Consider the following 25,752-nt stretch of genomic DNA (forward strand, 5'->3'; position numbering starts at 1 on the left):
ATGCGTTGACCTGTACATGAACTGAAATCTGTTGTATCACATGTGGAACTGGAAATGATCACTCATGCCTTTGTGTCATCACATCTGGATCACTGCAATTCTCTTTTCATGTGTCTCAGTCAACTTCTGTAGATCGCCTTCAACTGGTGCAGAATGCCGCTGCCAGGCTGTTTACCAAATCATCCAAAAACTGCCATATTACTCCTGTCCTGGCCTCCCTACACTGGCTTCCTGTCAGCTTTAGGATCAGTTCAAAATCCTTGTTTTAACATATAGAGCCCTTCATGGTCACGCACCTGAGTATCTGTCTTACTTGCTTCATGTATACGCTCCTAGTAGGACACTTAGGTCGGCTGATCACAGCCTGTTGGCAGTTCCTTGCACTATGCTCAGAACTAGAGGTGACCGGTCCTTTGAGTCCATTGTGCCCAGATTGTGGAATGCCCTCCCACAGACTTTGAGAGTCGCAGCATCTGTTGTCAAGTTTTCAAGAAGCACTTTAAAACCTACCTGTACAGGCAGGCATTCTTCAACTTGTCTTAAGTCATTTAGTTTTGCAACAACTGCTGTTTCATTTTGTGTCTCTGTAGGTTTGTATGTATGTATTCTTGGTTTGTGTTTTAATCCTGTGAAGCACTTTGTGAGTTCTCGCTGTGAGAAGTGCTATACAAATACATTTTACTTACTCACTTTTCGGACATGAAATGTTAATTTATGTTTCTCATTGTAAGTCTATTCATGATTGTTAATCTGCTTATTAGGATTTTTTTTCCACAATATATTCTTTAAAAAAAAAATGCTTGAAATAAATAATCAAATAAAAAATTTGAATTATTATAAAAATGATGCTTGTTTTTGGAGAAAACGCACTGAAACAGTAAGGTCATTGTAATTCATGTGGCTTATGCACATACACACATATACAGCTGAATAAGTATAAATAGTATAAATGAAAATAAAATATAAATGCTTTTTAATAACTGTACTGTTTGTATTATTTTACTGTGCCAATCACAACATGAATATGTGTGCATGCGGGACAGCAGACATTACGTAGACACTTCTCACTTAGTGAAACCTTTGTGAACTCTTTAGAATAGCAGAAGTAAATGAGTGGTTTGTAACCATGTGAAATATGTCACATTTGCAGTATCGTGTTTTACTTTTCTCAGTATAGCCCCCTTTTCTCAAACTTGTTCTCTTAGACAAAGCATCTAGACATCAACCAAACTCCAGCCAGTGGCGTGCACAGACTTTTTGAAGGGCAGGGGCGAAAAGAAAACAAAGGGCACATACAGCCACTGAAGAGGGCACTAAGTTCCGCGTGTTTTCGAGGGCACTTTAGACATGTTTATGTTATACAAATGGCACATTATATAGCCTTAAAACAGGCTAACTAGACAGACTACTCAAGTTAGTTTGTAGTTAGGATCAGCATGTATGAAAGAAATAAATCCCTGGGGGGGTCTGGGGGTCCTCCCCTCCCAGGAGGGCACTTTAGCGTGCGTTTTGGCTCCCAGGAGGGCATTTTGGCTGTCAAGAGGGCACTTTAGTGTGTTTTGGCTCCCACAAGGGCACTTAAGCGTGCGTTTCGTTTCCCAAGAGGGCACTTTAGTACGTTTTTTTGGCTCCCAGGAGGACATTTTGGCTGCCAAGAGGGCACTTTAGCGCACATTTTGGCTGCCAAGAGGGCACTTTAGCGTGCGTTTTGGCTCCCAGGAGGGCATTTTAGCACATTTTGGCTCCCAGGAGGGCACTTTGGAGTGCGTTTTGGTTCCCAAGAGGGGAACTGACTCCAGCAAAAGGAAATTGAAGTTCACTTTTTCTCGTTTTAGTTTTATTGAAATTAGTATAAAGGCTCAGCACTCAAGGTCCATATCAAATATAGTATATTCACCTTAAGTTGCATGCCATTGATTTTACACAAGATTCGACTTCTTTCAGGGAGAGTACAACTCAGACTGTGAAAACAGCTGGAGTGTATGCTGTCCTCTGTGGCTCACTCAATGACAAACTATTATATTGGAAAGTTATTCGCTATTTAGGCATCCAGGGTTATCTGAATGCAATGATTCCACATTTCATTTGCTGTATTTCATGCTGGTCTCCGGCAGACAAAGTGGATGTTCCCTCCATTGACAGCCTGAAAAACTTCTTGTACTGCATTGTTTCATATGTATTTTCATATAAGCTGTACACTTCATGTGCTATGAGTTGTGAAAGTTCAAGGAAAATCTGATTGCATCAGAACATTTTAAAGAAGTAAAATGAATCAGAAAAAGCACCCTTTCCATCTGTTTTCATATTGTATTTGTTCAAAACATTTGCATTGTGCAGTAAGCACAGTTTTAGTCATTGTATTATAACCGACTGTGCAGACAGTACAATTTGCAACTCTTACAATGCACTGAATATAATTTGTATAAATCAGACTTATCGACGACCACTTTAAAAACATAGCAAGACTTAAAAGACTCATGTCTCAGCAAGACATAGAGAAACTTGTTCACACCTTCGTCTTTAGGAATATTGATTATTTTAATAGTTTTTTTTCTGCAGCTTATTCAGAACACTGCTGTCCCAGGTCTCAGAGCTTTGCGCTGGCTTCCTGTGCCTGAAGTAACTGATTGCAACATACCACTGCTGACTTAAAAAGCACTCAATGTCCACACTTTCCTCTAAAACAAACAAAAAATTACCCTTTTATTTTGCAAAAACCTAAGTGATCTTATGAAAAAAATTACATGTGACCAATGATAGATTGTAGAAACGTGAAGTGTCTGAAGCAAACACAACTGATGTTCAACGTTTTTCTTATTGAAAAGCAAATAATTTGCAGAAAAAAAGTGATAAATAAAGTAATACTCAATTATTCATTTACATTATTGTAAAAAAAAAAAAAAAAACACTCCTTTGAGGTAGTTTAGTTAGTTGCTTATTATTTGATCACTTCAGGCCTTGCACCTGTTGCCATTGTACTTGCACCAGGTAGTGACTGCGCAATGACCGCTCCCCTTCCAGCAGATCTGCATTGTGCAATAACTATCTGTGAGAAGTCATATTCCAAAGAATCACTGTTTTGCAACTTGTAAAAAAGTGTTGTTTCCTCTCTCCTCTCTGTGTGAACAGGAGAGAGACTCAGGTCTGTTTGGAGACACCGTTTGGAGAAACAAAGTCCACAAGATAACAGGATATGAAACCAAAACCCAGGATCATAACAAAAAGAAATATAAAATAAAATTTGACTAATCATTTTCTTGCTTTAAAATTACATGTTTTTACAGTGACAAAAATGCTTTTATGACAAAACAGCCAAAAAGACAAGCAAAACATTACCTTCTGTTAGCTGCTTCCTGTACATTGTGAACAGAAAGTACAGCACTGTGTTGCTAACATTCTTACATGGATGGGGTTCCTACTTACCCCATAAACATAATAGGGGTAAACGAAAAAAAGGAGAACAATTATTTTTTAACAGTTTCGACAGATAATTGATTATGACAAAACGTTTGAAGAATAGCAGGATGTTAAAGGCTTATCGTTATGAAGTGAATAATTAGTTGTTCTTTTGTGATGAGTATGCATATCGCTGTATGTTGCAAAAATAGTTTTTGCTTCAATGTATGTTTCTCATATCCTTTTTTTTGAGCATTACGTTATTCTGCATCATTAATAAACCAGTGCACTGATTAGTCAAACACACTGAACCATGCTTACTCAGTTTTGTCTTGAATGGGGATAAAAACGATTTCATTGTGTGGCTCTTCTAGACTTTCTAATGTTATCAAACCAAAAGGATCAAATACTAGTAGTGAAATAAATCATTTCATGGGGGTTTTGACACTCAAAACAATGTATGTCTGTTTCACAATGTTAGTCTATTGGGACAAGTCTTTTTGGGCGTGACATCATCATGTGACAGAACCAAACCTTGTAATTCCACATTTGACCACTATGTAAAATTGTGGTCAAATGTGCCTGGGGACTAGGTGTAAGTACAAACAGTGAATGTACTATGGAGTACTACATTAGTGGACTGATCACTTTTCCAAGCCTTATATTCCATGTATTTTTTCACAGAACACCAAGAATTTAATTTTTACTAAATCCTTTAATGGAGCCTGTTTCAAATAATTCTGCAGCAGCCCGGTTACTAGAACGAAAAAAACACAAAATTGGTCAGCAAAGAACCACAAACTACTGTCTTATAGTCATTGCAACTTGCATGAGGACACTGGATGCAGCTTTCCACCTACTCCACATACTTACTTCCCCAAAATATAATCTTCATCATCAGTTGTTTCATCATGATGAGTATGCATATCGCTGTATATTGCAAAAACAGTTTTTGCTTCAGTGTATGTTTCTCATATCCTTTTTTTGAGCATTACGTTATTCTGCATCATTAATAAACGTATGCACTGATTAGTCAAACAGACTGAATCATGCTTCTCAGCTATATCTCATCTTACCAAAACCACAAAACTGTAACTCACTGTTTGACTTACTGTAACTGCAAACTGTGTTTTATTTTCCGAAGAAAGTTTTGAAATATGCCAGATTTTCAAAATAAGTATTATGCAACACTTCCAAAGTAGTGTAGTCTTGCTGTCTTGCTATTGCCTTTTTATTATTATATTTATTGGTATGTTCTTATTGTCGAACTTGTTTTTATATTTGAATCTGTGTGCTTTTTTTACTGTACTTTTGGACATACACATGTATGTGTATATATATATATATATATATATATATATATATATAGACACACCACACCTGATCCTGTTGTCTTTCACACACACCCCAGTGAACTGCAACTTCAGTGTCTGCAATTCTCTGTCCCTCTGTTTTATAATGCCTTGTCACATTGAGGAATATAGAGGAACACCAGTTGGAGAGGCTCTCTAAATGAATTTGGAGAATTCCTCCAGCAGTTCTACAACCAACCAGCACGGGAGCTGTTTTACAACAACTGCAGGACAAACGAAGGGTGAAGTGAATGTTTAGTGAAATCTTTTCCAGAGAAAGTAAAGGCAAATATCAACATAAACAAATACTAAACATATTATTCGTCTTATAAACACAGCCTGAGTCACTTACCATAAATGTGGAAAATAAATCACCATCTTACCCTCACATGAATCATCCACACATCTGTAAAAGCATGAGAGTTGATATGACCCGAACAGGAAGTCCAATATTCACCTTTAACCTGGAAGATGCTACCTTAAAAATCTTCCAAACATGTTGCTGCACGCAAATAGATGTGCGATGAGGCACTAACTGTCGACAGCAGCACAGGGACTAATTTTGCATGATCGAACACAGCAAGTGAACAGTTTCAGTTTAAACCTGATAAATATTGTGTCTGATTAATGGCCTCTGGGTTTTTGTTTTACACACACGTTCCGTGCACCAAGTGAATGATAACTGTACCAGTGTATGGATTGTCTGTTTTGGGCTATTGTAGAAAAGACACAGCAAACTTGGTGGACGAGATTCAAAAACAAAAACACAACGATTCTCGGTGTAAAATAATAAAAAATATGTATAAAAATAACTATGAATATGATGTTCCATTTCTGCCAATATATCCCCCTAAATCCTACACATTAAAAGCTGTATGGTGAAGTATGTATCTCATGGCAAAAAAAATTCAACAGCAGCAACAAAAGAAAACAGTCCCTAAAGTCCCGTAAAGTGATTTCTTTTTTTATCTTGTGCTCATAAGATGATAACTTATTTGTACAAGATAATTAACTTGTGCGCACAAAATAAAACACTTTCACCTTTCTGGACTTTTAGAGCTCCATATTAAGGACTGGTCGGTGGTCGCTCCACCATCAGGAATGAAAATAACAGAGGGATACAGTGACAGTTTGCTTGTACCCTTTTTTTATTAACAGGAAAGGCAAAAGGCAACATACACAACTGGAAAACACAATAAGTGTCTGTCTTACAAACACAGCCTGAATCAATGGTCAAGTACTGTTATACAGTGGTGTATAAATGAATAAAATAATGAATTAAGAAATTAACTTTCTTGTCTTGTCAAAAAGCTGAGCCACCACTTCAGGTTTACAGTATAAAACACCATCCAAGAAGCAATTACTAGGATTAATACAGAAGTCTATAGTGTAAATGTAACAGCTTAAAAGCAAATTATCAATCAATGCAAGACATCTTACTGACCCCAAAACAGAAACGTCTAATACCTGTAAGAGTTCATTCATTCATCTTCTAACCGCTTCATCCTCTCCTGTAAGAGTTTTATAGGTAATATGGCCATAAAAGAAGACCCAAGACACACCATTATCAACTATTTTAATGACATTTTTTGTGACATACTATGTTGTAGCCAGACTGGATGGAGAGTTTGGCAAACAGCTGGGGGCTCACGTCAGATGTTACCTTTATTAGTGGAGTGTAGACCACACCCAACCCATCGCCACCTTACATTTAACTTTTTAAATGTTACAGAAATAAGGTCACAGATTATGTATTGCCTTACTGTCTTTGCAGAATCCGGTCTAGCCACAACACAAACAAGTGGTAATTTGTCAGTGTGTTTTCATGAGATGCATTCAAGGTTAACACTAGAAAGTAATGATGGTTGGTGCCACATTTTATGCACATTATAAGAGCATAAAAATAGTCTGAATCAATACTTGGGGGCCGGGAGGAGCAAAATGTATCATGATTACATCCCAGTTATAAACTAACACCCATCTCTCTGCACTTTTAATCAGCAGTCTAAAATTTAGTCATATTTAGCCATGGGGTGGTCACACCAGGGAGGCAGGTTGGAGAGTTTCTTCTCAGTGGCTGTGTCTATAGGCCAGCCCCAGGACTTAAAGAATCCAGTCAGGTTCTTCCCAACACTCTGGGAGAAGGTCTCAGCGTACAGGTTCATCTTTCCTTTGTTGTCCTTCGGAAAGCTGCTCATCTTGTGGTAGGCAGCAAACACCTTCTTAAAGGCATCCCAGCCAAACTTTTCTTGGAGCTACATGGAAGGAGACAGAGGTGAATGAAATGTGAGTAGGAGTAATAACCTCTCCAAACCTGAAAAAAAGGGAAAAAATAATAATAAAGCCATCTTTGACAACACACCGAGGGCCGAATTCACAAAAGGATTGCGCGGCTTTTGCGCCGCTCTACCGGTAAAAATGGAGCAAACAGATACCGTCTAATTCACAAAGCACGCGCAGAGGGTGAAATGCTCCACTAACTGTGCTGCCAAGCAGATTGTGTCTCGGTGCTTCGGTGTTTTTTGCACGTATTTAAATGAGGTAATATGCATATATTTGGCGCAAAAATTGCCCCTTTCTATGCAAATGAGCCTCATCGATAAACAACGTCTAATTCACTAACACCAGCGCTAATAGCCACCCACAGTTTGAGTGAAGTAAATAACGTCTTTAGAAAGCTGGTGCAAACTGAGCGCTCCTCTGTGGAAGCCTCTCGCCCATACTTTCCAGTGATCGTGGCAGCAGTGATCGTCTGTTAAATCAGTCTGTAAATAATATTTTGACATTATTATTATTATAATCATTATTACTTTAATGGCATCCGAAGATTGATGCATTGAACAGGTGACAGTCTGCGGTCGTTCTCAAAACGCACTTCTGTCAACAAACGTGAACAAGAACGGTTCCATAATTCATATTAAATTCAAAAGATAACAAAAAAACAGCTACAAGTGAGAGGGATTAGTGATAAAGTGGTCAAACTTGGTCAAATCCACAGCCTCAACCCATCCGACACTGTTAGACTGACTCACCAGCAGACATCACTACATGAGAGGATACAGTATTCAGTACTCTGCCAAACACAGTCTGCCATTGTTCTGCCATGGTGTTCTTGGCGCAAAGCCAGCATTTCTACTTTGCCATGTGGCTAATTGCAATCAGGGGCAAACTGCACTCAGCTGCCAAACTTTGTGGGCGTGTTTGCGCTGGTATATCATTAGCGCAATATCCTTTGTGAATAGGACGTTCAGACGGAGCAAACTGCGGGTGCAAGTGAAGTGTAATTCAAGGTGCTATCAGCGGCCGCAGTTCATTCTTTGTGAATTCAGCCCTGAGTTCAGTGACCTTTGAGGGGGTGCAGTTTTTTTTTCAATGGACAGTTTCTCTACAGGGTGTAATACACACTATTTCTCACTTACTTGCATATATGTCTCCAAAGCCACCCACATGAACCAGTCATTGAGATTCTTTCCCGCCTTAGCATACGTCTCTGCTTGCTTCTTTCGATTTGCTACAGTCATGTTGGGATGAGCCTGCATTGAACAAAATGAAACGATATGTTTGTTAAACGATGTAAAAAGCCAAATACTTTATGTTTCATGACGTCTATCTATAAAAACATGTCATTATAGACCATTTCAAACTTGACAACATAAGCATTTTAAATGGTTCAAGGGTATATTACCTGTTGTAATGTTTGTTAATGCAGTAGCTGACAGGAAGTAAACAGAGACCAGAGCTGTTGCCCTAGCAACAGAATAGCAATGAAATGGTCTGTAGACTGAATCATGTTTGTTTACAGTAACTTCAGGTCAAATCACTGATGATGTGTCCCAGCGCATCCGTAGGATGTATCTTTCATTCTCACGTCTGGCTAAGCCAGTGACACTCAGGAATAGACTGGGTGGCAAACAAGGATAGATTGGGGTGAGAACCTCAATAGGTATCTACTAGTATCGACCCATGTGAACGGAAATACGACGACGAATGCAAGCTGTATATGTGTAAAAGTATGCAAGAACTTGCGCAGCCTAAAAATACGCCAGGCCAGGATGAAATGCATGGAGAGGGAGGACACGATGCAGTGCACAGGATTTGATTCTGGTGAGACACAGGAGGAGCCCGGCCAGGAAGCAGCACCCCACAGAGCCTCTGAGCAGTAACCCCTTCTAATCCCTGTAGAAGAGTCCCATAGACATGGATGAAGTGGCCTTCAGCAAGCAACAAGTCCGCATGGTCAGTTTGATGCTGATGTGAGCAAGATCCTGGAAACCACATGCGAGGGAGAGGTGGATCGCCAGCTCGAGACTATGACAGCTATCGTAGTCATCTACACGACTGAGAGGTTTGGGAAATGTTAAGGATAGAAAGATCAAGTCCTCCTACACAATGAACCGTAGAGCCACCAAGATACACCAGCTGTGTCAAAAACTTTGAAGCATGCAACAACAGCATACTGTAAGATGGCAAGCGAAGACGAAAAGCAACCACTCGCCAAGCGTCACAACATCTTAAGAAAAGAGCTCTTGACCTTTTGTAGGGCAGAATGGCACCAGAGGAGGAGGAAGGAAAGAGCTAGAAAGCATGCTGCTTTCATTTCCAACCCTTTCGCCTTCATCAAGAAGCTACTAGGGGACAAGCGAAGTGGCAGCATAATGTGCACAACGAAGGAAGTGAACTTCTTTCTGCAAAACACCTTGAGTGACTCTGAGAGAGATCAGGAAATGGAGCCTCATTTGGCCCTCATAAGTCCACAGCCTCCAACAGTGGGTTTTGATATGACAGAGCCTAGCTGGAAGGAGGTCCAGGAGGTGGTGAAAGGAGACAGGTCAGCCTCTGCCCCGGGCCCCAGTGGAGAGCCTTCATGGATGACCTCACTGTCCCGGGCAGCAGGTGGATTCTCCAAGGCCTAGAGAAGCTCATCACCTGTGAACTTTAGGCCAGCAAAATCAAGGTCTCTAGTGCTCAAGAGAGGGAAAGTAGTGGACAGGTTCCAGTTCTCACTGGCCGGAAAAACTATTCCTTCCATTACAGAGCAGCCAGTCAAGAGCATTGGGAAGGTTTTTGACTGCAGCCCTAAAGACTTTGCTTCCACTGAGAAAACCAGAAAAGAGCCTGGCTGAGCAAGGTGGACAAATCTGGTCTGCCAGGGAGGATCAAGGCCTGGATTTACCAGCATTCTATTCTGCCCTATATCCTGTGGCCACTGCTGGTATACACAATGCCAATGACAACAGTAGAGACCCTGGAGAGAAAGATCAGCAGCTACTTGCGAAGATGGCTTGGTCTACCTCGTAGCCTGTGCAGCTCTGTTCTGTACGACACAAGCAACACCCTGCACCACCAATCAGTGGCCTCACGGAAGAGTTCCTGGTGTCAAGGACACGGGAAGCTCTGCAGTAGAGGGGATCCAGGGATCCGAAGGTGGCATCAGCTGGCATCCAGGTGTGTACAGGCAGGAAGTGGAATGCAGAAAAATCTCTGGAGGTGGCTGAGTCAAGGCTCAGGCAGAGGGCGCTGGTGGGGTCCGTCGCAACCAGGCATGCAGGCTTTGGTTACTTTCCAGCAACCAGGGATAACAACACTCAAGGCAAAGAACGGCAACACTTTGTTCAGGAGGACATTTGGGGCAGGCGTAGAGGAAGTACGATCCAGCAGGATGGTGGAGATGGGACAGCAAGGAGCTTAGACTAAATGGGAAAATGTGCTGAAATGAAAGATCGCCTGGCCAATCATCTGGAGAGCAGACTTCCATTGCACCATGTTTTTAGTCCAAGCTGTTTATGATGTCCTACCAAGTCCTGCAAACCTCCACATCTGGGGCAATAATGAAACACCCTCCTGCCCCCTTTGCCCTGGAAGGGAAAACCTGGAACTTCTCCTCAGCAGCTGCCCAAAAGCCCTCGGAGACAGGTGCTATCGCTGATGCCACGACCAGGTGTTTAGGAAAACAGCTGAAGTTCCCAGCCAGGATAACACCAACACGGCTTCGTCCAGACATGATCATTGTCTCAGATTTCACAAGGCAACTGATTAAATCTACATAAACAACATTGCTTCTGCTGCAGGTAGTTCTCACATCCATTTATATGCCGACGACACCATCTTGTACACATCCAGTCCCTCCCTGGACACTTCCCTGACTTCCTTGCAAATTAGCTTTGACAATATCCAACACGCTTTCTCCAACCTTCGCCTTCACTTAAACACCAACAAAACAAAATGCATATGGATATGGATATTCAACCGGAATCTACCACTTATCACCAAAGTCAGATCTAGAATTGGTTTTCTGTTCCGTAACAAAGCATCTTTAACCCACTCTGCAAAGCACACTCTGGTTAAAATGACAATCCTCCCAATCCTTGATTACGGTGACATAATATATAGGTCTGCCTCCAAAGCTCTTCTCAATAAACTGGACGTCATCTACCACACAGCCATCCACTTTGTTATAGGAGCTCCTTTTAACACCCATCACTGTAACCTGTACTCACTTCACTCCCATAGACTGATCCACTGGTATCACTTCATCTACAAGACCATCACTGGAAACACCCCTTCATATCTCGGCTCACTACTCCGTATCAGCAACATCAACCGTAACCTACGCTCCAGCAGTTACATTAACCTGGTCATTCCAAAAGCCTGCACCTCCCTCGGCCGTCAATCATTTCAATTTGCTGCCGCTAGTGACTGGAATCATCTGCAGCAAAAGCTTAAACTTAACACATTCATCCCATTCTCCTCTCTCCAAAACACACTCCCAACAATAATCTGTGATCGCTGCACATGTTTTTAACTTATCTGGACCAGCGCTACCACTTTTAGTTCATACTTTTGTTATGTGTTGTGTGTTTTTTATATACTGTGATTGATTGATTGATTGTTTCACTGTGATTGAATGTGTCTGACTCTCTGTGCTGCCTCTTGCCCAGGTTGTCATTATAAATGAGAAACTGTTCTCAACTGACTCACCTGGCTAAATAAAGGTAAAAAAATAAAAAATAAATAAATAAATTATGCTGGAGTTCACAGTATCCTGGAAAGAGCAAAGTATCTTTCATCACTTGGGTAGAAAACCCTTGTGTCATGTATGGGAAGCCAAATAGTGCTGAGCAAGCACTGCTCCACCTAAAAAGGGTCCTCCAAAAAAAATCACTAGCAGTTTAAGCATATGCTATATTCTGAATATTTTCAACGACCATCAGACAGCTTTTAATTTCAAAGCCACCAGACTGCATTGACAAAGAAATTGTACTGTAATTGTGCTTAGCAGAACTGGTCTACTGTGGCCTTGATGGGTTAATGTGTCAGGTAAAGCACTGATATTATTTATTTTAGGTGGCTGAATTCAATTTTGCTGAATCCCTGTCCACAGCAGTACATTGCTTAGCTGCTGTGCTGGTAGATTTGGTTCATCAAAGATGATAGCAAAGTATCAATGTATATAAATTCAACACAGCTGAAATGTCAGATAGTTTGGACCACAGTGTTTCGATAGATAGATATCTTTAAATGTTATAGTTTCATCTGGAAATCGACAAGCTTGCCGACTTTACTTATCTGAACAATTGAAACAATCACCAAATGTCTACCCGCAAGTGATTATTGTTGTTGGTGCAACATCACAGTTATTTGGCCTACAGATCTTAAGACCAAACTGTTGTTGTCATTGGTCTCGGTTGTTTTTCAGAAAAATATGCTAATAATAATTATTTACTCCACCTTTGCCCTGTTGATTCCCAGCACCTCCTCATGCACATACACTGACCACAGGTTGCATGTACACTCAGTGGTGTGTGATGGGAATTCCCAGCAGCTTCTCTGTTGGTTGTGTCCCAGTTCATGGATGGGCCCCCACATGCCTGTTTTCCTAGCACAGTCAATGCTGACCACTTCAGCTGCTGTGGCATTGTGTGCCATGATAGGATATCCTGCATGCAGCCAACCTGCATGGAGAAAACAATCTCATAAGGCCAAGGTGATATGTGTGTTGGGTCACTGTCATGAGCTTAGTGTCATACAAGTGCATCTAAAGAAAGCAAAATAATAGACATGCTTCACTTTGGCCTGTGCTGCTGTAAAAGTTTTCATTAAATACTTTTTACTGAGAAGTTCTGTAATTTTGAATTTTGAGCCACAACCTCAACAGTTGTTATTTTTATTTCCTGCTGAGCAAACATTCATACACAGAACCAAAGCCAAGCACACTTACCGTAGGCAATCTGTACATCAGTTACAAAACGTTCCTTGCGCCGAAATTTGTGTGGTACAACGGCCAGGTCAGCGATGGCCCTCATGATTTCATCCCAGAATGCTGCCAACTCATCAGGGCGATCTAGGGTCCGAACAGCATCTGATGGTACAGTAAGGACGATGTTTTCAAACTCCAACTCTGCCCAGGGTGCAGGAGCTGTGCGCAGCAGTGACCAATCAGCAGCTGTTGTCACACCTGAAATGAACAGGTGGGTGTTGGGTTGAAATTAAAATTATGAAAGACCATTCAAGTAGTCCTCTTGGCCATCTGACTGTCCCCAATCAAGCTTTTGTGGCATTCAGTTCCAAACGTTTGAACAGCAATGTTCAATAAGTTATCAAATAATAAACATGAGTTGTATTTGAACCCTAATTTGAAAGTCTAAGTCTAGTTTTACCGCAAACAGTCTCTTCTCACAGACATTTGTGGAGCATGAGCAGACAGCGACACTCACCAGACTTGTAATAGGGAGCAGCTATAGCTTTCTGCACTATCACCTCTGCCCCCTCCACCTTTGTGTTGGGTGGAGCCACCAGGTAGATGAGTCCCCCCCACAAGTTCCACACCTGCATCTTCTCTGCAGTAACAGCGAATCGCTCAACGACAGATGGTGCTCTCTTTAACTCTGCATGACCCAGGTGGTCTGATTGACAGCCTATCTGGATCTGATGAGGAAATGGAATAATGGTTACTGCTTTGAAAACCTTTAGGAAAAGTCTACTTGATTTTTCCATAGATGCAAATAAAGTCAGTGGACATAAATCTGGACAGAATAGCACTGGAGGCATGTGGGACAGTATGTGAGATAAGACCACAGAGAGAAGAGAGGTTAAAGAGGTAACCTAAGAGAAAAACTGCACCTGCCAGCTCTTGTTGACGATGTTTGCTGGTATGGTGATCTTGGTCTTCATACCAGGAGAGAGGTACAGACCTGTGCTAATCCACTCCTCCCCTCCTGACACACATACAGAGCAGCAAACGTTACACTCACAGGGGCATGTAAGGCCCAATAGAGATTTTACCTATCTAATGTTACGCAGTCTCTCATGTTGCAATGTAATACCACACAGCTGTACTACACACGACTGCAACATATTAATTGTACAGAGATAAATTACAGGTCTGCATGTTTATCACATAATCATCTTGCACAGCTGTTCACAACAACTGACCTGCTGTGTTGGCATTAATCCTGATCCTTTGGTTTTCCATGATAGGCATCGGAGGGATCCGCTTGATGAGGTACGGCAGGAGAGCATCACGATCTGGGGACACTTTATATGCCTTCATCCCCAAACTGAGGAGCAGGTGATCTCTGGGACTCTTCACAGGGTTCTTCTCACTCACCTTGAAATGAAGTGTATATTAATGATTATAAAACCGATCGCTGTAACAACCTGATCGCTTGGTGGCAGAGAAATTAATTTCTGACTCACTGATGCTGAACACCATTATGTTATTTTTGTTTTGTAGTTTGTTGTCTTATACAGTAGCCTGCAGTAATTATTATTACTTGTTTGACAGAGCAGATGCACCCTCTTTATATACATACTAATAGCATTCATAAAGTAATTCAGTGCCCACCTGTGGCATGCCAGACTTCTTCAACACGTCAGTGAGGATGGACACCACATGATTGTAGGAGTAGCTGTCATGAGCCTCCAGCTTCAAGAAGTAGTCACACTCCATGGCCAGTTTTTTAAGGTCGTCCTCCTCATGCTTGGCAAGTTTGTCGCCCTGGATAACATGAGCAGCAAAGCGGCGTAGACGTTGACGGAAGTGGCCAGTGTCCTTCATGGCCTGGCTTGGCACAGGAGCCTTGTAGGAACCTGATTCAATTGTGTTTGGTGTCAGGCTCAAGCCCATTTTGTTCAGGATCTTGTTCCCTGAAACACAGTTCAAGAAGTTGTAGTTCAACAATAGAGTTGCTGCAATAAAACATTCTGTAGCCAACTGGGCAATAGTTTGACAGAAGATAATAATTTCATCTAATACTTTTAATAACTATATTCTCTCATGAAATACCACGGGATCAGCGTGGATACTAAGTACCCTCAGATCCATTTGGATCAACAAAACCTGTAAACCTGTTGAATGAGACCCTACCCAGCCAAATTTGACTGAGCATGTGGGTGCTTTCTAGTTTGTTCTGTCATTCCCAACTTGCCCTCTTGGTGTCATCATCATCATCATCATCAATGGTCTGTGTTTTAAACATCACCTCTGCTCTTCTTCCTGTACTGTCTTGTACTGTGACAGTGCAAATGTTTTTCTGTCTTAGCACAGTGGAAGTCATTATATGGGTCTGAACTGGCAGGCTTGTGCTTGATAAGTGGCAAAGCAAACATCCATTATCTTGATTTATCAACTCTTGTTCTGCATTATCATACCTGTGGTTTCTGTCATTGGGTTTCCTGGATTATTGTATGTCCAGTACCAAACGTGCCCACCAATCAGCAGGCCTCCTCCCTGTGCTACAAAGTCTTGGATTTCCTGTGCATTATGATCACTGTATGTTGTACACACAAATACACTCAGGTGTCTCCTGAACATTGTCTCCTCATGCTTCAACCCGGACTTGCTGGCAAGTCCGAGGTTTGGCACAACACCAATGACCCCCTTCCTGCCCTGGTCCAACCAATCAATGGCATTGGTCCAAAATGGAGCCAGTTTCTGTAATGAAAAGAAGTATTTCAAAAGAGACAGTAGTTAATAATGTCAAATGGTTTGGCAGAACAGAATGTAAGATTATTTAGCACACTACAGATAACCAGCCGCAAGTAGCCTTAAGTAAAGATCTTAGGAAAGACATGACATACTGTATTCACACCTAATACACAATACACACGGGGAGATTTTCATTCTGTGCCTAATTTAACTCAAGACAGACTTTTCTGTTCATTTAAAGACATTGTAAGACCATTCATTCAGACTGCACCTCTACTGTCAGAAGTGCTTCATGTCCGATCACAATGACTCGTCCCTTCCCATAGTAGCCTCCTGCCAGGAACACCCTTCCATCCTCAGTGGTACCAATGGGGAAGGCCAATGGTCCGTGGACCAGAGCCTCAGATAACACGGAATCCCGCCTGAAGTCAAACTCTGAAACCCCCTGGAGTAAGAACTCCAGGTCATCCTCAAAATGTTTTCCAAGACTGTATTAGAAAAAAGCAGAGAGATAGAGAGACACACAGGGGGAGATGGGTGAAACAGGAGAACACACTTCAAACTATTTAGAATCGGTCATGAACATGAAAGAGCAATATACACTTACCGTAAAGCCTTCCATGAGAATGGGATCTGAGGGTGGACAGGTATGATCTCTGCTTTTCCATAATCTGTAGAGAAGTAGATCCCTGCCACACCAGACACTTTATTCCCTGGGAACTGTAGAACTGTGTTCTCTTTAGGATGAGTTGAAGCCCAGTGCCATGCCTGCCCCGCTATCAGCACTCCTCCTCCAGCTTTCAGAAATGCCACCAGCTCCTTCACATCTGCACCCACGCTGTAGGCATCTGTCACATACACACCAAGCCCCACTTTGTCACTGAAGGCCTCAACAACTTTGGCTTGGAAACTAGACTTGCTGAGGTTATCAGCAACTGCCTTGCTGTTTTGTTGGACCCCCACAGACAGGTTGTCAGAGCCATCTCCTCTCAGCCAGGCCAGAGCATTCTCTACCAGAGCAGGAAAGGTGGTCAGGTAGCCCTCATGACCCAGGACCACAACCCTCCCACGGCCAAACAGAGAGGCTGCCATCAGGACCTGGCCCTGGCTGTTGATTGCTAAAGGAAATGCATCGTCTGCAGTTAGCACCAGGTCACTGGGAACACAGGGGCCCCGGAAATCCAGTTTTTTCAAACCTTTCATCAGGGACATGTAGGCCCCGTTGTGGTAGGACTGGGTGGGCTGAGTGGACATGATGAAAAGTATCGATGCTCTGAAGGAACAGGAACAGATGTAAGTTGTGTTAATGAGTGAAGGTAAACAGTTATCTTTGGTTTTATTCCCAGTTATCATCATGCAGATGTCTCATGTTATCCTGAGCTGTAGGGATGGAATTCAAGTGTAAAATCAGTCTCACTGTCAGCCACTACAGCGGGGACAAAATAAACTTTGCACAATTGAAATGCAGCTAAAATGAAAGTTATGCATTTAGTGCCATAAACAATCTCTCAGTTTGTAAGAAGCTCTGTATTAAAAATTAGAGTGGAAACTAAAAACCTGGTCCAACAGAACTCCTGACCTATAAAAATATTCATACTCTTTTAACATGTATCTCAGGACCTTTGTCCATGTTGGGATACTTTTTCTCAGTGATCTGATTGGTTAGTGGTGGTTGTCATCCGATCTTCTGAAGTTAACCTGCAGTGTTTCTTCAACACTCTTTAGCAGCTAGACATCAGGAGGAGCTGCTAGATGAGCAAAATGGGGGAATATTTGGAGTTACAGATAAAATGGTAAACATTTTAGAAGTGAAAGTACTTTCTGAAGTGGGCTGTACTGGGTCTATGTTAGTATTAGCTGATGCTGGACACGGATCAACTTAGTCTGTACTTGTACTAGCTGATAATCAAGCATCTCCTCTACTGAAAAACTTAAAGCACTTAAAAATTATAGCTAACAACACTATTCCCCCAGATTTCTCTCATACATTTTCAAATATAAAACTATTTATAACATGGCTTGGGCGAATATTTGGTGGTTATTATTTACAGAGATGTGCATGCATGTTGCCCAGTATGCTCAGCTAATCAACAATTTGAATTTAATATTTAGTCAGTAGTCAAAGTCAATCCGTTGCTTTCCATCCTGTATTAGTCCAGTATTTTAAAGTTAGGAGGAGATAAAAGCTCTGGAGAGCTCCTTCAACGATAGGCTGATCCACCCATAGTGTGTAAAGGAATGCTATCGCAGGTCCTTCCTGCCTGCTGCTGTCAGACTACATAACCAGCACTGCTCACAGTAAACTGCACCATGGACACTTTATGGACACTTTATAAACACCATTACTGTCCCCCTGTTGCTGTTTGCTGTTTTTTGCACATACAATCACTTGCACTAGATATGCTCTCTTTAATCCACTCCTTCTTCTTCTTATTATTATTATTATTATTATTATCATTATTATTATTATTTATCACTGTTTCTTGTATTTTTGTACTTTCTTTTGCATGCCTAGTTTTTAAGTTTTAAGTTTTAAAGTCTAATTTTTTGAATATTTAATCTGACTCTTTCTCCTTGACTGCTGTAACAGTGTAATTGTGGGATCAATAAAGGTGTATCTTATCTCATGCCTATGAGTCAAAAATGACCCCGATTAGAATCAATGCGTTTTATGTGATAAACTTGAGCAATTTCTGTTTTTTTGGTTAAAGATGATGATTTGTATTATACTTTGATCAACAAAAGAATGATTTCATGTTTGACATGTTCATTTATCACTTTTTATTAACATTTTGACAACTAATGACATCACTGAATAATCAATAATAGTATAATAGACTACCTAACGGGTTAGATTTTATCTACAAGGAAGCTATATCATAGTAAGTCTGCTTATCTCTACACAACAAATGCAGTAATGTTAGCTAGCTAACATTACAGTACTAACATTACATAGTAGTTAGCTAACTAGTACCTACATTGTAGTTAGCTGACACTAGCTAACTTAGTTAGCTAATGTTAGCTAACTACAAAGTAGGCTAATTTGATGACAATAATACTATATCACACAAAAGTCATGGATGTGGAAAATAAGTTCATATTTTATGTCATATGTATTCCAAGATATAAAATGACTATAATACTAAATGTATGTTGCTGTATAAAAATCCTCCTGGGTGGTGAGACTGCTGGCATTAGACATGTAAGTGTGACAGTAAATGTATACCTGACAGTCACAGGTCTAACCCTTGATATTCCATAGGAAATGCTTGGGGTCATTTTTGACTCCACTTATGGAAGAGTGGGGTAGTAATACAAAAACAACAATTTCTTATACATTTTTTAATGCAAATGGCCTCATGTCAAAAACATGTTTTATGAGGAATACCTGGAATATCAATCAATCAATCAATCAATCAATCACTTTATTTATAGAGCACTTTTCATACATAAAATGTATCACAAAGTGCTGTACATTACAGAACACAAGCAGGAAAGGGTCAGGGTACAAAATAAAATACAAAATGAAATACAAAACCCCACCCACCCACCGTCCCAGCCCACATTTAACACAGACCCCCCCCCCGCACGCGCGCGCACACACACACACATACACATACACACACAAACTAACTAATAAACTAACTAAACTAATAAAAGAACCTTAAAATCTATTCTAAAAGATACAGGTAGCCAATGCAGAGATTTTAAAATTGGTGTAATGTGAGCTCTCCTTCTGGTCTTCGTCAGCATGCGTGCTGCAGAATTTTGCAGCAGCTGAAGCTGTGAGATATTCTTTTTAGGAAGACCAGAGAGGAGGGCATTACAATAATCAATTCTGCAGGTAATAAAAGCATGGATTAGAGTCTCTGCATTAGCTTGAGAGAGAAACTGGCGCACTCTAGAGATGTTCTTAAGATGATAAAAAGCCTTTTTGGTAACATCTCGTATGTGTGATTCAAAACTGAGATTAAAATCAAATGTAACACATAGATTTTTAACTTGTTTGCAGGGATTAAAAGACAGTGCCTGGAGTTTGTTCTCCAGTTTCTCTCTCTCTGGACCTGTACCGATGACTAAGACCTGAGTTTTGTCCTGGTTGAGCTGCAAGAAGTTGTCTGCCATCCAGGACTGGACGTCTAAAATGCAGTTAAAAAGGGCATCAATGGGCCCTGTGTCATCAGGAGACACGGCCATGTAAAGCTGTGTGTCATCAGCATAGCTGTGAAAGTTAATGCTGTGTCTCCTGATGACATCTCCTAACGGTAACATATAGAGATTAAAAAGTGTAGGACCTAAAATTGAGCCCTGGGGAACGCCACATTCCATTTCATAGGTTCTTGATGAGCATTCCCCAGTGCTCACATAAAATTTCCTACCATTCAGATATGTTTTAAACCAGTTAAAAACAGTACCAGAGATGCCAATGTAGTTTTGGAGTCTGTTTAAAAGAATTGTGTGATCCACTGTGTCAAAAGCTGCACTCAGGTCCAACAGGACTAAAACAGAGATTAATCTTTTATCCATGTTGGACCTGAGGTCACTAACAATTTTGACTAGTGCTGTCTCTGTGCTGTGATTTTTTCTAAAACCTGACTGAAATATGTCACCAATATTATTAGAAATCATAAAATCATTTAACTGGTTAAAAACAATCTTTTCTAAAATTTTGCTTAAAAATGGCAGGTTGGAAACAGGTCTGTAATTATCAGGTACCGCTGTATCCAAATTGTTTCTCTTCAGAAGGGGTCTGACACAGGCTGTCTTAAAGGCAGTGGGAAAGACCCCTGTCTGAAGAGAATAATTAACAATATTAATAACATCATCCTTAAAAACACTAAAAGAGGTCTTAAAAAGGGATGTGGGGATAGGGTCTAAAATACAAGTCACTGGTCAAGATGGGAGACAACCTCTTCCAGCTCTGCAGCATCAACCAGGACAAACCTCTCAAGTGTCTCCCAATTTAAAAGCACAGGCTCAGAGGAGCTAAAATTATCAGGCTTACGGTTTAAAAAGTTTGACCTGATAAAATCAATTTTATTTCTGAAGTGGACAGCAAGGTCTTCACATGATAAATCTGAATTAAAAGGTTGCTTAAAAACAGGGTTTGTTAATTGGTCAATGATTGAGAAAAGGATTTTGGGGTTATTGTAATTGTCAGCTATTAATTTTGAAAAGTGCTCCTGTCTTGCTTGTTTTACTGCTCCGTTGTAGGTGGTAATATGTTTCCGAAATATCTGATAATGTACTTGTAATTGGTTTTTCCTCCATCTTCTCTCTGCAATTCTGCATTCTCTCTTTAATCTGAGAACCTTGTTTGTTCTCCATGGTGGTTTTATGTTTGGTTTAGTCTTTTGCACCTTTAATGGTGCAACAAAATCTATTGCTGACTTAAGTTTCTGGTTAAAATGATCAACAATGAAATCACAAGAAGAGGGTAAAACAGCCTTTGGAGCATCAGTTAAAATCTCACTAAAATTAGCAGCCACTTCAGAATTAAGATAGCGTTTCCTGACAGTACGCTCCGGGATGTCCTGCTGGATAAAATCCATTACATTAAAAAACACACAGTGATGGTCGGACAAGCCCACATCCACAACAGAGGACACAGTGGCTGATAACCCAAAGGTTATTAAAAGATCTAATATATGTCCTCTGTTGTGGGTGGAGCTTGATACATGCTGGTTAAAATTCATAAAATTAATAAGATTTAAAAATTCAGAGCTTAAAGAATCAGACGGATTGTCAACATGAATATTAAAATCCCCTACAATAATGATTTTGTTGTACTTCGAATGAATGATTGATAACAACTCTGAAAATTCACTGATAAAAGCAGAGCATTTTTTGGGTGGCCTGTAAACAGTTATACAAAATATAGGGGGACTGCTAAAAACAAAGGAATGATACTCAAAAGAAATAAAATCACCAAATAAAACCTCTTTAAAACCATGTGAACTTAAAAGAATTGTTGCAGTCCCCCCACCTGTCTACCATTTCTAAAAGAATGTAAATAATTAAAACCAGGCGGGGATGCTTCATTAAGTGCTGCAGGTCCATCTGAGCCAAGCCATGTCTCAGTTAAAAACATAAAATCAATACTGTTATCTAAAATCAGGTCATTAATTAAAAAAGTCTTATTTGAAAGAGAGCGTACATTTAAAAGTGCCATGTTGAGTTTTCTCTCTGGTGTTTGTGGGGGATGAGTGGGGGGATGGAGTATTTTGATATGTTTGAGGTTGTAATGATTGGGTCCGGAGTATGGTTTTATGGTGTGAGATCTGGTGTTGGTGATTACGGTGATAGGGAGTCCATGGGTGGAGGAGGATGGTGCTGTGGGTGCTGTGGGTGCAGTGGGTGGCTGAGGGGCAGAGTCTACAGAAAGATTGTTTGGTATGGTATTTAAAGTGTTTTCCTGGTGTTGGGATCGACAGTGTGGGACGGGTCCTGGCTCCTCATAATCAGTTACTAGTGAGTATGGGGAACCAATAATGGTGGTGCTAGGACCCGGGGGACATCAATAGTAGATGGACTGATTGGAGGGGGTTGACGGTGGTGATGTTGATTGTTTACTGTGGTGAGATACACGTGGGTGGTGGACGCCGTGGAAAATGTTTCCTGTGAGCATTTTTGCCCCTAGCCAGTTTGGATGGACTCCATTGCCCCAGAACAGGTTAAAATTGTCAATATAGTTGACACCATGAGCAGTGCAGGCTGACAACAACCAGGTATGCAGCGCCAGCAGCCGGCTGAAGCGCCCACAGCCGCGGCCACAGGAGGGGATGGGGCCGGATATGTGGACGTGATTTACTGCTCTCTGGAGTGTAGTGATTAGGTGGACAAAATTGATTTTGAGGAGCTCAGACTGCTGTTTATGGATGTCATTTGTACCTGCGTGGATTATTACTGTTGTGATTCCTGGACTGCTTGTGATGAGCTCCGCAGCTTTGGTGGTGATGTCACGGACTGTGGCTCCGGGAAAACAGCACGTTAATGCTGAGCGGGATCGGACGTTCCGGATGATGGAGTCCCCGATCACCAGAGTTGTCGGCTGCAGACGCTGTGGCTCACCTGGCGGCGCGGGGCTCCTTCCCCTGGATGAGCTGGGCCGTAGCGGTGCGCAGTGTCCAGCTGCTCCTGAACGGCGGGCAGAGGCTTCAGCTGGACCCGACGGGAGGCATCTCGGTGGTGCACGGACTGGGCTGGCGGGAGGCTCCAGGCCGTTGGGTGGGATCTTGTTCAGCTTTCCCAGCGCCTCGAACCTGTTTCCCAGCTGAATGGTCTCTGAGGGAGGAGTAGAGCAAGATGGAGGGGACTGGGAGTTGTTACGGCCAGGCTTCTTACCCCGAATGACAGTCCAGGGCTCCGCGGAGGCTGGTGTGGAGCAGTTTCGAACTTTCGGCTTTGCACCGAGCCGAGGCCAGTCCTGGTCATATTCCTGGATGGACCCCATGATGGGCTGCACCGTGTCGGAGAGGTGAGCGGGTCCAGGCCAGGGCAGAGTGGTGTTGTTGTTGGCTAGGCGGGAAGCCTCCGCGGCCAACGAGTCCAGTAGGCGTTCAGAGTCCTGGATCTGGTAAAGGGTTGAGATCCGACCCTCCAGTTCAGTTATTTTCTGAGATAACTGAAGGCATCCAGCACAGCCGGCGGAGAGGTAAGAGGAGGCATATTTTGTGGGAATTGTTACCAGTTGTCAAGGTAAACAATCAATCTGTCCCTCTGCAAGAGGTCCGCTCCGCGTGTAGGGTCAGATAACTTTAAATCACGGCACAGATAAAGCGTCACATTTAGTGTCAGAACAGGACACACTATAAGACACTTAGAAAATAACAAAGACCAGAGAATGCTCACTTCAAAACTATTAAAAAGAGCTCAGATTCCAGCACGATCTGTCGTCAGCTCTACTGGAATATGAAATGATAAAAACTTTTAATTCCATAAATATTGAAGAAAAACAACCCCTGGGGTCATTTTTGACCCCACTTATGCATCTAAGGGTTAACACAGGACATAAAACTCCAATAGACACTTTATGGACACTATGGACTTCTGAGTCCAGTCTTCTGAGTCAAAGTCCTGTGTTTGTTTGACCTGCCCACCACTGCGACCAGCCTCCTACACAGACTTTGTCGCTCTTTGTACTACATGACTTGACTTCCTCTGTTGGAGCCAATTCGTATTTTTTCATATTTATTAATTTTTTGGAAATGAAAATAATGCTGGTAATAATGTTGATTAATTATTGGAAGTGGTAGATTATATATATTGCAGATAAATGATAATTTATTCTGATTGTTTTCAGCCAGCTCACAGCCCTCCTCCTCCTATGATTAAGGATAGAGTACAGCTGGGTCTGGGGCTGTCAGCTTTTTGTGTTGAAGGAGTGAGGAGTGAGACATTTTATCTACCGCTAAATTAACCTTTTTGTTTTGTTTTTTGTATGAAGTCAACCACGGAGATTATTTTTGTTTATGTAAATAAATTCACCACCCTTTTTGAACCTGGAAAGATCTCCGCGAGTGCTTATTATTTAGCAAGTCATAGACCTCCTCCTCAGAAGACTACTCTGCTAGTTTTACATTTTTTAACGCAAGAGTAGCCAGAACATCCTCCTTTGCTCTCCTTTGCTTTGTTTTTCTTTTTATAGATATATGTCACAGATGTATAAAGAGAACTGGATAGAGCATTGGAGGAGAGTGTTTAATTCCTATAAAAGTTGCTAAGTGGCGCATAAAGCCAAAAAATGGTATGAAATTACTCCGATCATCGACATCACAGGGCCCATAAAGCGGGTGCACCAGAGACTTCTGCTGGCTGGGCAGCTAACTTCCAGTTAAGCCCTCGAACAGGCATAAAAATGATTCAATTGTGTGGCTCTTCTAGACTTTCAACATGTTATCAGACCAAATGGATCAAATTCCAGTAGTGAAATAAAGTATGTCATGGAGGGTGAGTGTAGTACATACAGCTGTCCATTCTCCAAAATATAATCCTTATCATACATTGCTTCATAAAAATATGTTTTTACATCTACAAAAAATGCTTTGATAACCAAACAGCCATAAAGAAAAACACAACATTACCTTCTAATAGCTGCGTCCTGCACATTGTAAACAGAAAATACAGCACTGTGTTGCTAATATTCTTACATACCTGGGGTTCCTATATCCCTCTTTAACAGTCATAGGCTGGTTTGGCTTGGTTTAGTTTCGGCTGTCAGCCCAGCACAACAGGGATTTGCATTTCCATTACCATAGGGATACCTTTTTGAAGGTGTGTCTTAAACTGATGGTTTAAAAGCAGAGTGCTGATCCACGCTTAAAGTCCCCTGTTGTCTTTATTGCATAGGGGTGATATCAGCTAAACTGAGCCATCAGGTAAAATGAGCCATTTACGGTTTGAGCCTCCTAGCTTTTTAAATTTCAACAGCCAATGGCTGCAAATTATTCTAAATTGTTGTTACAACTTTACTTGACAAAAAACAATGGATTTGATTGTTCTGTGGTTGCTGTGGTGGGTTGGGCAATGCTTCACATCCAGCCTGCTGAGGAGAACTGAGGTGAGTGGCCTGGCAGGAAACAAATTCCTGAAAATGATAAGGTTGGTAAATCAGTAACACACAGGCATACATCTCGATGAGTGGCTCCTTTTAGCTGATCGGGTGGCCCATTTTAAAAGAACACCGCTCATCTCAAACACGTGGGACAACTGATGTTTCAAAAGCTGTAGGACCTGAACAGTTATATTTTATTATATCAATTCAACAAAAAAAAAAAAAATCAAAAACAGTCCATATTAACTATAGAAACACAATTCAGTGCCTTAAGTGATTTACCAAAAAGTGGCTCAATTTAGCTGATGTCACCTGTGTTTCCACATCAGGACAGGGCAAAAGAAGCTTACCTGTTGGAGGTGAGTTGTTTGCAGAGGTTGAGTAAGAGTCTGTTCTCTGGAGCTCTTCATCAAACATCTCACTGTAGCTGTTTATGATTGCACTTTCCCTTCCAGCAGATTTATAAGACTTGCCTTTACTGAAGAAAAGTTCAGCAAATTCAGTAAGAACACATTTTGTTTCCT

The 25,752-nt window shown here is 41.3% G+C and overlaps 1 protein-coding gene across 1 annotated transcript; it reads right to left on the reverse strand.

Annotated features, from left to right (window-relative positions):
* Positions 1 to 5,897: 5,897 nt before the first annotated feature.
* Positions 5,898 to 25,691, reverse strand: LOC125888395 (TRPM8 channel-associated factor homolog). The gene is made up of 13 exons (XM_049575740.1): positions 25,579 to 25,691; positions 24,829 to 25,261; positions 16,283 to 16,948; positions 15,947 to 16,163; positions 15,399 to 15,681; positions 14,593 to 14,894; positions 14,181 to 14,355; positions 13,869 to 13,963; positions 13,463 to 13,673; positions 12,967 to 13,203; positions 12,477 to 12,700; positions 8,168 to 8,281; positions 5,898 to 7,003 (listed from the first exon to the last, which is right to left on the reverse strand). The coding sequence occupies exons 2-13, from the start codon at positions 24,858 to 24,860 to the stop codon at positions 6,761 to 6,763; spliced, it is 2,799 nt and encodes a 932-aa protein (XP_049431697.1). The 5' UTR covers positions 24,861 to 25,261; positions 25,579 to 25,691; the 3' UTR covers positions 5,898 to 6,760.
* Between the last annotated feature and the right edge of the window lie 61 nt (positions 25,692 to 25,752).

Source organism: Epinephelus fuscoguttatus, linkage group LG5 (assembly GCF_011397635.1).
Source record: "Epinephelus fuscoguttatus linkage group LG5, E.fuscoguttatus.final_Chr_v1".
NCBI classification, from domain to species: domain Eukaryota; kingdom Metazoa; phylum Chordata; class Actinopteri; order Perciformes; family Serranidae; genus Epinephelus; species Epinephelus fuscoguttatus.

Excerpts from the sequence above, each read along its gene's own strand:
- LOC125888395 (XM_049575740.1), bottom strand. The coding sequence starts at position 24,860 with ATGACTGTTAAAGAGGGATATAGGAACCCCAG. Across the intron at positions 16,164-16,282 it reads TTCTCATGGAAGGCTTTACG|TCTTGGAAAACATTTTGAGG; the intron begins GTAAGTGTATAT and ends TTTCTAATACAG. Across the intron at positions 15,682-15,946 it reads AAGCACTTCTGACAGTAGAG|AAACTGGCTCCATTTTGGAC; the intron begins GTGCAGTCTGAA and ends TTTTCATTACAG.